General features: G+C 33.1%; 1 protein-coding gene across 4 annotated transcripts in view; it reads right to left on the bottom strand.

Moving 5' to 3' along the window:
- Window positions 1–2,021: 2,021 nt before the first annotated feature.
- The window catches only part of EPHA3 (EPH receptor A3), a 231,882-nt gene continuing 221,239 nt past the window's right edge, over window positions 2,022–12,664 (bottom strand). For 2 of the 4 annotated variants that reach the window (XM_039345856.1, XM_039345857.1), the window contains exons 16-17: window positions 7,335–7,490; window positions 2,023–5,787 (exon numbers count right to left, since the gene is read on the bottom strand). In XM_039345856.1, the coding sequence (XP_039201790.1) occupies window positions 5,682–5,787; window positions 7,335–7,490 (262 nt within the window). In that variant the 3' untranslated portion in view covers window positions 2,023–5,681. Of the gene's footprint in view, window positions 5,788–7,334; window positions 7,491–12,664 lie in introns of all 4 variants that reach the window. The other 2 variants (XM_039345858.1, XM_039345855.1) reach the window with 2 other exon arrangements.

Genomic DNA, 12,664 nt, shown 5'->3' with positions numbered 1-12,664 from the left:
AACTGACAAGTGCTGATTTCTCTTGCCCTATTATCACAAGGACTATTTTTCTTACAATTATTCATATTTTATAACAGTTTATATCATAAAGTTGGTTAAAAATAAATGGGGAATGGCTTTGGAATGTAACAGATAAAGCAACTGTACTGAAGTTAACTGAAAAGTCTTAGGAGGAAAGCTGTGGAAAGCTTTGTCATATTGAATTGAGTCAAATGAGTCAACAGAGCAATTTTTTCAATTTGATTTATTTGATCTGAGTCCTAAAATGTTCCATTGTACATGCACAAGAAAACCAATTTTTCCAAATCAAATCAGAAGATAGAATTGATCCTAATCAGTTCAATTTGATTTTACTTCCTCTATTGAACTGTAATAATGAATTAGAATCAAACTGAAGTGATTTTTTGAAGTGAACCAGTTTAATAAATCAGACTGGGTATGATTTGTACATTTCTGGTTGTAGGTAGGCCCATTATAAAGGGTGAAGATTCTATCTGAATTAAGTGCTTTATTCTGTTTATGTTGAACAATTTTTTATAAAGTGAATTACATACGTTCATCAAATTCTGGTATTCTAAAGAATTCTTTAGGAAGGCAGGTAATAGACAATAAATCTTCCATCTTGTTGTGAGCATCGAAAGGAAAATGAATGTTATGAATCTGTGTTTACTACTGAGGAAGGCTTGATCATTAGTGAGAATATTACAATAAATATATCTACATGGTTGAAGAGTAAATTTAACCATTTAGGAATTGTAGTTTTTAGAGAAAATTTATTTGTCAAGCTCCAAAGAAACTTTATTCTGCTTCAGCTCTAGTTATTTTTTTTTTAGCTTGCCAATAGACCCAGGGGGGAGGAGGGATGAATGGCAAGAGCATTGGCAGCTGTGAGCTGTGAAGTTTTGAAATCAAGGTCATTCCGATTATTTACAAAATAACAAAAATATTTCTCTCATAATAATTGTCTGATGTTTAATTGGGGAATGTGATTTGCACTGTCAGGGGAAAGGGGAGTTTCTATACTTTTAATTTACTGTTCAGGCACCAATTTAACCAGAGCTGATTTTCTATTCATCAGTGCCAATATGCTATACACAGTATAGTTTTGCATTAGAAATTGGAAAGTTTTAGCTTACCTTTCTATGTAATCCAAACCAGTGATTTCTAAACTGTCACTTAGTACAAAAGGAAAAGGTTCGTTTAAAAGGAAAGACACACCTCACTCTGCTGTTTTGGTTGTATTTTCCTAATGGCCTCAGTGGGGACTATAGAATTCAATTAATCAGAAGTTGAAAACTATATAAATGCTTTAGGAAAGAGAAAGCAATGCACTTCTACAACCGTGCTGTGCTTTCACTTCAATTGGCAATTCAGTTACATGAATGAATGCAGCATGATCATCACAGTGTTGCTTGGGTATACAGGAGAATTGTATTGTTATAAAATAAAGTATTATAAAGGAAGTTATGGCTCTCCTTCTCTGCATTTTTACTCATTTAGGTCAAGATGAAATATACATTATAGGAAACATTTGTAAGTTTAAACATGAACTCTGCAAGACTCCTGTGTATCCACTGGATATCAATTCAGTATTGCACATAAGACAAGAACCCAAAAAACATATGTTTGTTCTGTTATCACAATGTTTGTAACAAATATACTATTGTGAGGTGCTGACAATGCCATCGTGTTGAATAAAAACATGAATGATATAACGCAAATGTTAGGTTCTATGAACAAACAATTGGAAATTAATCAATGTTGTTGGGTTTGACAGAGAATATAAAGTGAACACTTGAAAGATATACATAATAATGAAAAACCATAATAAGTACATACTGTTACATTTGAATATCTTGGCAGAAAATTTCCTGGAAATGGGAAATGAATGAAGAAATGTTAAGATATTTAATACTAGTGGAAATAGTACATGACCATTTAAGAAGAATGAAAGTTTATTGAAAGAAATGAAAATTGCCATTTGGTTTATATGTAAGGAAAAACATATATGTAAACTAAACAGTGAGCATTTAAGAAATATATGCGATAAAATAACAAGTACCAACAAAAGAAAACATATGTGGCTCAGGGTTGAATTGTGGAGTCGCTGGTACTCTCTGAGTTTGGTTATTTTCTTGTAGACATTTTATTACCCAACTAGATAACATTTTCTGCTCAAGTATTTCTGAAAACAAAGGACTTACCTGAAATTTTTATTTAGATCCCTCAATATTAATATTTCACATGAACAAAGATCAAATTTAAACTTCCTTAATGCTCCAAACCGATGTTGTTATATTTAGTGGTGGAGCAAACATCTGAATTCTCGAACTAAACATTTGCCAAGGTATAAAAGCTATCAAAGGTTTGTTGAATAGCATTTGTTGAATGGATTCTTTGGAATTCCAAAAAGAAGTAGAAGTCAAAATACAAGCCAACGATAATGTCATAACCTTCATATAAAACCTGCAATTTAGTTAGAGAAAATCTTGGTAGGGAAAGGGTGCAAGGTAGAGAAAAGTATGGTAAAAAGGCTAAACAAAAGATAAACTGTTAACTTTCTACTGTCATATCTCATGCTTTAATTTCTTTACTTAATATACAGTATATCTTTGCATGGTGCCTTCAGATATGCTTCAGATAAAACATATCTGAAGACACCATAAATTCTTAGTTTTACACAGTTAGGAGTGACATATTCATGTTGTAGAAGAAACAGTAATGTGCTTAAAGAGTGTAGAAGCCAAATTATTTTACTAGGAACAAAGATTGACTTTGGCTTAATTTCCCCTAAATGTGATTTGTATTATTGAGGCTATAGCCATTGGACCCTAATCTAGCAGTAAGAATGATTTACAAATAGCCATCTATCCTGGGGAATTCCCAATGGAGCATCTTCATGGATATGAAAATTGAGATCAAGTAAGAACATTCAGAAGTTTTAACCTTATGGTAATTTAATCTTACCATCTAATGCAATGAAGCCAAACCTAAATCAAAAATTTAGTTAAGCAGATGCTGCAAATTTAATGCAAAACCATAAAAACTTGTGCAAGTTTTAAACAATCACCTCCGCATTCCAATATGTAAAAAATACTTTCATTATGTTTATTATAAAAATATAAATGTTTCCACTACAAATCATTTTACATTAGTAATAGGCCATCTATATTTCACAACATAATAAACTAACTGAGTAAGTAATGCTTTGAAATAAATGTTAAAAGTAAATTCAGATTTGTGAGTTCCAATTACATCTATACATCTCGAATTATTGGATTCTAAAGTACAGAAAAGACTATGTTATATGTTAACAGAAATAAATAATACACATAAAACAATATTTTTAAGATACAAAATCAATTATTACATATTATTTGTAATGACTGTGGTTTTTTTAAATTTTTTGATGTAAATAATCAAAGGCAGGTCCTGTACAGGAAGATGGCCACAAAAATTCTATTTCCTCTACTCCACAGTTAAAAATTTTACACTGCTAAGTTTACATATGTACACGGGATAGGGAAAATGGGGGCTATAGAATGCCCTTCAGGAGTACAAAAATTGTAAGAAAGAGAAGACTAAGAGCTTTTTAAAAATCCTCTTAGGAGGAAAAGAAGCAATTCTCCTGAACAAACTACAATACCCATTCCAAGTAATGAGCGTACTCAAAATAATGTTCCCTGGCATTACTAGATACTGTGATAAAATTAAAAATAGCTAAAACTTAAATTTATTTTGAAATTTTGATGAGCTTTTTTTTCTTTTATAGGAACTGAAAGTTGATTGTAAGATAATTTTTCCACATGTTATTGTTGAGAAGCACAATTCTATTATTTTTATTTTACTTTATTTCTTACTGGCTTGAATGTTTGCAATAAGGCATAAAGAATAATTTTTTAAAAGAATGAAGGAATCATTATTAGTATGAAAATATTAGTTTAATCCAATTCAATTTCTTTCAGAACTGTTATGCCCTTTCAAAACATTTTAAGATGTTGTGTACTTTTCAAGGCCAGCAGAATATCATGAAAAATACTAGAGGGATATTAAAATTACAGAATGAGCAAAGACATTCTATGTATAACTAATATTTTGAATGTTACTTTATCCATTTTCAAATATGATTACATACTACGTTAGATATCACAGTTTCTGCAAGTTTTGGATTACATTAAAATAATTGTTGTTAGTTACCATAAAAAAGGATGTTCAGAGAAGGCCAAATAGAGCAAAAGGACGTGAATAAGATGGGAATTCATTTAAATAAAATTTTATAACCATACACATGCTGCCTTGTAATAACATCATTATTTCACATATATTGTGACCAGTAATTTAAAGTGAGAAAATAATGTTTTCCAACAGATAGCTTCTATAGTTACTGATCAAAATATATGGTAGGTAATTATATGTGTATGTGTGTGTGTGTGTGTGTGTGTGTGTATTGTGTATTCCATTGAGAAAGAAAATAGAAGAAATTCTGATTAACAAAACCAGCTAACAAATGGAAGACGATGTTGTTTGGATTGTTTCTACAAAAGAACATCCTTGTCTGGAAGCACCTAAGAGTATCTTTTCTTTTTTTTTAATCCTAGGGCAACATAAGCAAAGAATTCTACTACCAAGTAATCCATCAAACAGTTAAACATCTGATACACTCCAAAACTAGCTGAATACTGCAACGTTTAAGTACATGCAATTAAATAGTTCCCCAAGAATATTCCCCATGTGAAATAAGATTGTTATATGGTTCCATGTTAAAAATGTTGTGCATGAAATTCTCCATATTTGTATAGGATGTATTATAAGTTTGTGAGCATTCTTGTATGCACATCAGTTCTTTTGTAGTGAAATTTTTATTAGGAATAAAATCACATGAGTTTTACTGATCTTTCCCCCCCTTAAATATTGATGACAGCTAAAGTTTGAAGAAATTTGGCATTTGGCAGTCATTAATCCCAGTCAAAACCTATATAAATATAAACAAGAGGAACATTTTTAAAGGAAATAAATATGCATTTTATATATATAAAAAGTTTTGCTTTTAAAGAACACACCCAGGACAAGTATCTGTGAAGTATTGCCTTCATTTTCAACCAATTGTCATTCAGATTTACCATCCACAGTCAAAAACAAAATATTGCAAGGATATCATTGCAGATATGGCTAGACAAGTCTGAGGTATCATCCTCGAATATGCTTACAGGAATTAAAGAAATAAAATGCTACGTGCCTATCCTTTCCGCATATTAAAAAAAATACTGTTTAATGCTGTTGACAGTCATTCCAAACACCGTATTACATCCATTGTTTCTTTTGCCTTTTATGATATTCAGTCTATTAATATTTGAATGGCTTAAGTTACACAGCTTTTTAAACACTTTTTTTTCTTCTTCCAAATGCATTTTATGTTTGAGCAGTCCATTATTACTATAAGGAAGTACCCCTCCTTCAAGAATAAGAGATAGAAAATAAGTTTTTCATTCCTATTTTAAGGCAATTGAACTCAACTTTATGAGTCTTTTAATGGGCTGGAAATTTCACGTTTGTTGCAAATTGCCCCATTTTGTTGCAACAGTGCCTTTTAAGTCTCACAATTTTCCACACATTATCAGGACCTTTTTCAGTAATTTTTCTCACTTTCTCCAGATGGGTCCTGAATGCTGGCATTTTGTAATTTACACAGGAACAGGGCTATTCTTTGTATGTATTTCCAGAGATTTAATACTGCTAATAAGTTTTTTCTGTGGTCCAACAATCGTCACCCCAACTTTCTTCATGTCACTGAAAAGTAATAGCAAAAACAGTTGTCATAAGTTGCTTTGGTTCGTTTTATTTTTAAATAGGAAGCAAGTGACTCACTTTATACACACACACACACACACACACACACAAACACACACACACACTGTAAATAGTGACTACTTTTCTCTGATCTTGCTAAATTTTGAGCTGAAATTTAGGACAGGAGAGGGAAAGAAGCCTATCCAATCTTCTAAAGACTAATCTTGCCAATTCCATTTATACCAACAAATGCATTATAGATAGGTCTAAGTTCTAAAAAACAGCCCTTCTTCTTTTTGGTATAAATGGAATTGGCCATATTTAGCCTTTAGAAGACTGAACATGTCAAATATCTAAAAGGATGCCATCTAGAAAAAGATCAAGACATGTTTCTACTGTTTCAAAGTACAGGATATGGGACAACGGATCTAGGTTATAAGAAGCAATTCTGCAATGAAATCAGTTACCCAGAAAGGTGATTAGCGATTCTGAAATAGGTACGATCAAAGAGAGGCTGGACAGCTGACTATGAGTGATACGTTAAATTGGCTTCCTAAACTAAACAAGAGGTTGGACTTGGTAAGCAAAATAAACCTCTGCAGTCCTAAATATCATAAATTCTTTGAAAGCTGTAGTAACTATAAAGAAATTTCAGGTCTTGCATGATTTGACTGTTATAGTCAAAAAGTATGAGTTAGACAGGAATGGCAGCTACCCTAGATGTCAATAGCAAGTGTGCGTTCTATTATTATGTGGATTTTATAGCACAAGGTTTGCTTATAATAACTATTGGCATGTAGGTGTTTGACTAAAGTGAATGAATTACTCCACTGATACTAGGTTTCAGGTATGAACATTCCTTAATCCTTATGATATCTATGTACCCTAAGTTAGAAGTATGAGATGAACTTTGGTGCTGTAATAAACTACATGGTATTTACAAGATATCAAAGTGAACACAACTATATTGGAAAAAGATATTGAAAATATTCAAAAGTGTTATATTTAAAATAAATTTAAATCCATAACACATCAAATCCATAACTTAAATTAATCACAAGTTTCATACCAGAATTTAATGGTATAATATTCACAAAGACTCCTGGCACCACAGATACGCAAATCCAATGTTATTAGCAGTGTGTAGATTTTTAAGTCACTAAACCTTGAGAGATCTTGGTTTCAATATCCAATTAATAAGGAGTCCCACTGTACATTGATTTGAAGGGCTTGGGGGAAAAGTAAGTGGAGATAGAGGACCAATATAGAATTTACTTATGTCTCTGGTGAAAATGTATAGCTATTACTAGATCACAGAAAAAATATTTTTCAGGTCCACTCTTTCCCTTTATTTTGGGATTTAAGGATGACCAGGATCTTAGAAGATTATTTTCCATTGAGATCCTATCTCCAATTAAACTTTAGCATTAAACATCTATAAAATGTGGACTTCTCAGATACCCTCCTAATTACTAGGAGATTCAGTCTTTATTGAGTAAATGAGAATTGAAAAAAATGTAATAATATATCTTTAATAAAATTCTTACTCTGAGGAAATATTGGCTATTGTATCACATGAACTGTATTCCACTCCTGTGAATATGTCTTTGCATTGCCCTATCCGAATACCACTGAGCCAGTCACCTGTTGAGCGGAAGGGTGAGATTTCAATGCTACTTTGGTCCAGTAGGAGATTTGATGGCCTGGAATAAAACAGAAGTAATAGTAAGGCAACAGAAATAAGCCAAGATTCATCTTCAAGCTATAGTAATTGTTAATTGTTAACAGATGACCTATCTCTATACATGTACACAGCTGTCAAAGCAGAAGATATTTGGTTTTCTATTGGTTCAATGCAAAAAATCAGGAGTTTCAGATTCTTTTGAACAAAAAAATTTCAGCTGGTTAAAATATTGCAATAATAGTTTTGTGCATTATACCAAATTACACCATTGCTCTAGAAGCCATGCTTGTTAACAGTTTATTGCTATATGCAATTCAAGGTATTGTTTATCACCTATAAAGTCTTGTAAAGCTTAGGGCCTGGTATCTTAGAAATAACCTGTACTAATACTCACATAAGCTGTGTCCTATTAGGAGACAATCTGCAAAGATGAATAATTGTTCTTCAGGCCTATACTTGGCTTTCCTATTCCTATTTCCTATTCAAAAATGATTTCAGTATGTTTATTTTTATTTATGATTACTTTTATTAAATTATTTTATGTAACTCTGTCATTTGCATATTTAATACTTTCCTCCTTTCTTTAAATTTACCAAATTTACAATTTGAGGGAGCTCTCTGAAACCTTCATCCAAAACTTTTGTAGATTATAAGCAGATCTGTGGTTATATTTGTTCATTTTTTTAACATGTTTTATTGATTTTTAACATACACCTTAATATTTGGTAAACATCGTGTTGTCCGGGTTAGTGTTTAAAAAACAACCAATAACAATTAATTTCTATAATTCTATAGTCTATATAATAACTTTACTTGATTTCCTGTTCTTCCAATAATATTCTCTTTTTGTTGTTGTTAATTGCGAAGTCGTGTCCTACCCATCGCGACCCCATGGACAACGTTCCTCCAGGTCTTCCTGTCCTCTACCATCTTCTGGAGTCCATTTAAGTTCACACCTACTGCTTCAGTGACTCCATCCAGCCATCTCATTCTCTGTCGTCCCTTCTTCTATTGCCCTCAATCTTTCCCAGCATTAGGCCCTTCTCCAGTGAGTCCTTCCTTCTCATTAGGTGGCCAAAGTATTTGAGTTTCAACTTCAGGATCTGGCCTTCTAAAGAACAGTCAGGGTTGATCTCTTCTAGGACTGACCGGTTTGAACGCCTTGGAATCCAAGGGACTCGCAGGAGTCTTCTCCAGCACCATAGTTCAAAGGCCTCAATTCTTTGACGCTCAGCCTTTCTTATGGTCCATCTTTCACAGCGATACATTGCAACTGGGAAAACCGTGGCCTGGACTATACACACTTTTGTTGGCAGGGTGATGTCTCTGCTTTTTAGTATGCTGTCTAGATTTGCCATAGCTTTCCTCCCCAGGAACAAGCGTCTTTTAATTTCTTGGCTGCAGTCCCCATCTGAGGTGATCTTGGAGCCCAGAAAAATAAAATCTGTCACTACCTCCATTTCTTCCCCATCTATTTGCCAGGAACTGAGAGGGCCGGATACCATGATTTTGGTTTTCTTAATGTTGAGTTTCAAGCCAACTTTTGCACTCTCTTTCTTCACCCGCATCAAGAGGTTCTTTAGTTCCTCTTCACTTTCTGCCATTAGAGTGGTATCATCTGCATGTCTTAGGTTGTTGATATTTCTCCCGGCAATCTTAATTCCAACTTTTGATTCATCTAGCCCTGCCTTTCTCATGATGTGCTCTGCATATAAGTTAAATAGGCAGGGTGACAGTATACAGCCTTGCCGGACTCCTTTTCCAATTTTGAACCAATCAGTGGTTGTGCAATGGTGCAATAGTTTGAACATTCTTTGGCATAATATTCTCTTTAGCCAACCTTAAATTAATACAGTTCTTATTTAAATAAATGACAATTAAATATAAACATTTTTCTCATATTTCTGCAAATAATAACCACATCAGTATAAAGCTTCTTTTCATTGATCATCTTGATTACCTCATCCTAAATCCTGTTTACATTCTTATTTAAATTTGTTTTCCCCACAGTTTTCAAAACATTCTTACTGGTTAAGATTTTCTCAAAATTAGTTACACTTAAGTATTTAAATCTTTTTTCTCATACAAGCCATCACACTTTTACATTTCTCATATCTTAAAAGAAAATAAGAGCCCCCCCCAAAGACAAAACAGAGAAAACATTTCTTTTATATAAACCATCCCAACATTTTTATATTTCTCATGTCAAAAAAAACACCAAACACAAAATAAAAAAGAAAGAAAGCATACTATATTACTCTAGGGGCTTATTCCTCTTAAACTAATCTTCATTTATATTCAAAATCTTTCTATTTCTTTAACTATATTCAAACAAATGCTTAATTTTTAAATACTCCCTCTGATAATTCCAATAATCTAATTTCTTGATTCTCACTTTAGCCAACATCTTTCTTGTTCAATATGCTTCGATGAATCAAAGAGTCTTCCCATAAACTTATAAATGTTATTGCAGGTACAAAAGGCAAAACAGGTAAGATGTTTTTATAGGAAGGTTTCACCCTTCATATTCATTGAAAATCTTTTCTTGTTGTTCTCCTGGCAAAATCCATTTTACCAAATCTTTTTCCTTGTCATCAAACTTATTTTGTAATCTTAACGTATAGTTTGTGTTTTCCATGTCCAGTGTTCCTTGTAGATTGTTTTCCATCTGGGTTAAGTCATATTTTCTAGTATTGTTAAATTCCATTTTGAAATCTCTCTCCTCTGTCTCGTAATCACTTGTCTGTTTTCTCTGCTCTCTCTCTATTTTTAATTCTGAGAATTTTTATGTTGTAAAGTTAAATTGGAGATGTGTTCATTTATGTTTTTAAGGCTATGTTTAATTTCCTTGTGGTTTGAGACTATTGTTGTTTGGATTAGTTGCAACATAGCATAGATCACCTTTTAGAAAGTATTTGTTTTTTCTTGGTATATTCTTTCTGCAGATCTCTGGTTTTCCATGATAGCTAAAAATCAGGGTTTTCCTTTCTCTGCAGATGGCTTTAGAGTCACAGATGAGTTAGTATTTGTAATCCAGAAAGATCAATTCTTTTTTTTTAGAGTTTATAGTTCTCACTTTATAGAAAGCCCAAGGTGTTTCCTTTTTTTAATCACAGCTGTTATTTGTTATTAAGACATTGAAGGTCACCAAGATCAAATTTATTTTTTCCTGGACCTTGCCAGTCTCTGTAGTAGAGCAGCTGTTGTTGTAACATTTTCATCCACCACTAAATGTCAGGACCAGTTCCTCCAGTAATAAACACTTATTTACTTCTGTTTTGATGATATAAAAGGAAAATCTTAACAGATTCCACCAATTTCAAATATACAAATTAAGTCATATTCTTTTTATTTCAATATATTTCTATTCCCCCTGAAAGGTTTAATTTGCTGCTTCCATCTGCAGGACGGTGGGGCAAAAGACTCCCTTCTCCTCACTTTTGGAGGCTTTTTGCTTATTGTTTTTTTCCTCCCAGGAAATCAATTTACAAATAGAAGAGAGAAAATTGCAGTTCCAAATATGTTGTTTACAGTCAGCTTAGAGTAATACTTTTGGACTTTGGTTGCTTGTAGCTTGGGCTAGACTTGGAAGTTGAGCTAGCCTCTTTTCCTGCCGGTTTCTGGACGGCTTTTCCCAAACTGATTGGATCGACTTTCCTCCCTTGTGTGTTGCCTCTATGGGGCAACTTCAGGCCCATCTAGGTTCTCCTGGCAAACAGAAATCAGCCGTAGTGAGCGGATCCCTGCACTACCGCGCAAAATCGGAAGTCTGTATATTTGTTCATTTCTAAAGAGCTGTGCTTTAATGAGATTCCTTAAACATTTTTAATAATATTTGTGTTTTATGGAGGGCACATACTGTAGCATAATTTTCTCTAGCATACTGCCTCCTGTCTCAGATTTTTTCCCAATTATCACATTTTACAAAAAGTTTCAAGTTAATTTTGTTCAAAATTGTGCTCAATATTATAAAATTTCTTAAACAACAACAGCATAAGTGAAAGAAACTCAACATGAATAGATGTTTAGCAATGATGTTGTTGACAGAAGACATAGGTCAGTGTCTGTTTTCATTTTTATTGTCTACGTTTTCCTTATATGGAAGAGTTGTGACACATTCAACAGCCTTGTGTTAAAATCGTTGACTCTAATATGAACTTCTGCCATTCCAGTCAACACGTTGTACTGATACAGGGAGAAATGGTCTCTGAATGACTACTAACATGTTATAGTGGAGATAAAGGACAAGGTTATGCTTTTTTGTATCTCACATGGAACATTCACAAAGTGAAACTTACAGCTCTTTACATAACCTATTATGACACCTCCTAAACACCTGACACTTGAGCCTATCTGCCTCATTTCATCTAATAATAGGGCTGACCTTATCCAAAATTCCATAATTTCTCCCACTGAATGCCCCTTGTCGCTTCACACAGGCACAGAACTATTAAAAAGTATTGGATGGCACAGGAAAGGCTGCATGTATTACACAATAATCAGTGTATTTCATGTTTCTCTTCCTCTTTTAAGGGGAGGAAATTCACTGGGGAATTTGCAGATTATTCTAAACATTATAATTTTGATGATGATAATGATGATTACTATTACTACTACTACTACTACTACTACTACTACTACTATTATTATTATTATTATTATTATTATTATTATTATTATTATTATTATTATTACCAAGGACCTGGGATAAGCAGATCTGGATGTCTGATGGTGTTACAGATATTGTCGCAGGATGGAAGCTGTTCCCAGCAAAGCCGCCTTTTGCAATTGACTGATGGAGAATTTGTCAATGCCAATGGTGTTCAAGTAGTGCCCCAGTTGTTCTGGGATTGCACCTGAGGCACTTATTACTATTGGTACTACCCTTGCTTGCCTTTGCCACAGTCATTCTATTTCTATTTGTAGGTTTTTGTATTTTGTGATATTTTCCAGTTTTTTCTTTTCTATTGTACTGTCTCCAGGCATTGCCATGTTCACTATCCAGATTTTTTTGTCTCTCTTATTGTCAATTGTTAAGTCTGAGATGTTATATGATAGGTACCTGTCTGTTTGAGCAATTTAACTTCTTCATTTCCTATGACTTTCTCTATTTTATGGTCCCACCAGTTCTTGCTTGCAGGCAAATAATATTTCTTGCAGATGCACCATTGTTGTTACTTTGTCAAGCCATTG

This window comes from Crotalus tigris, unplaced genomic scaffold (assembly GCF_016545835.1).
Source record: "Crotalus tigris isolate CLP2741 ecotype Arizona unplaced genomic scaffold, ASM1654583v1 scf7180000017980.1470182205:1502881, whole genome shotgun sequence".
Classification (NCBI taxonomy): domain Eukaryota; kingdom Metazoa; phylum Chordata; class Lepidosauria; order Squamata; family Viperidae; genus Crotalus; species Crotalus tigris.
The sequence above is the reverse complement of the archived record's forward strand: the minus strand, read 5'-3'. Positions and strand labels throughout refer to the sequence as shown.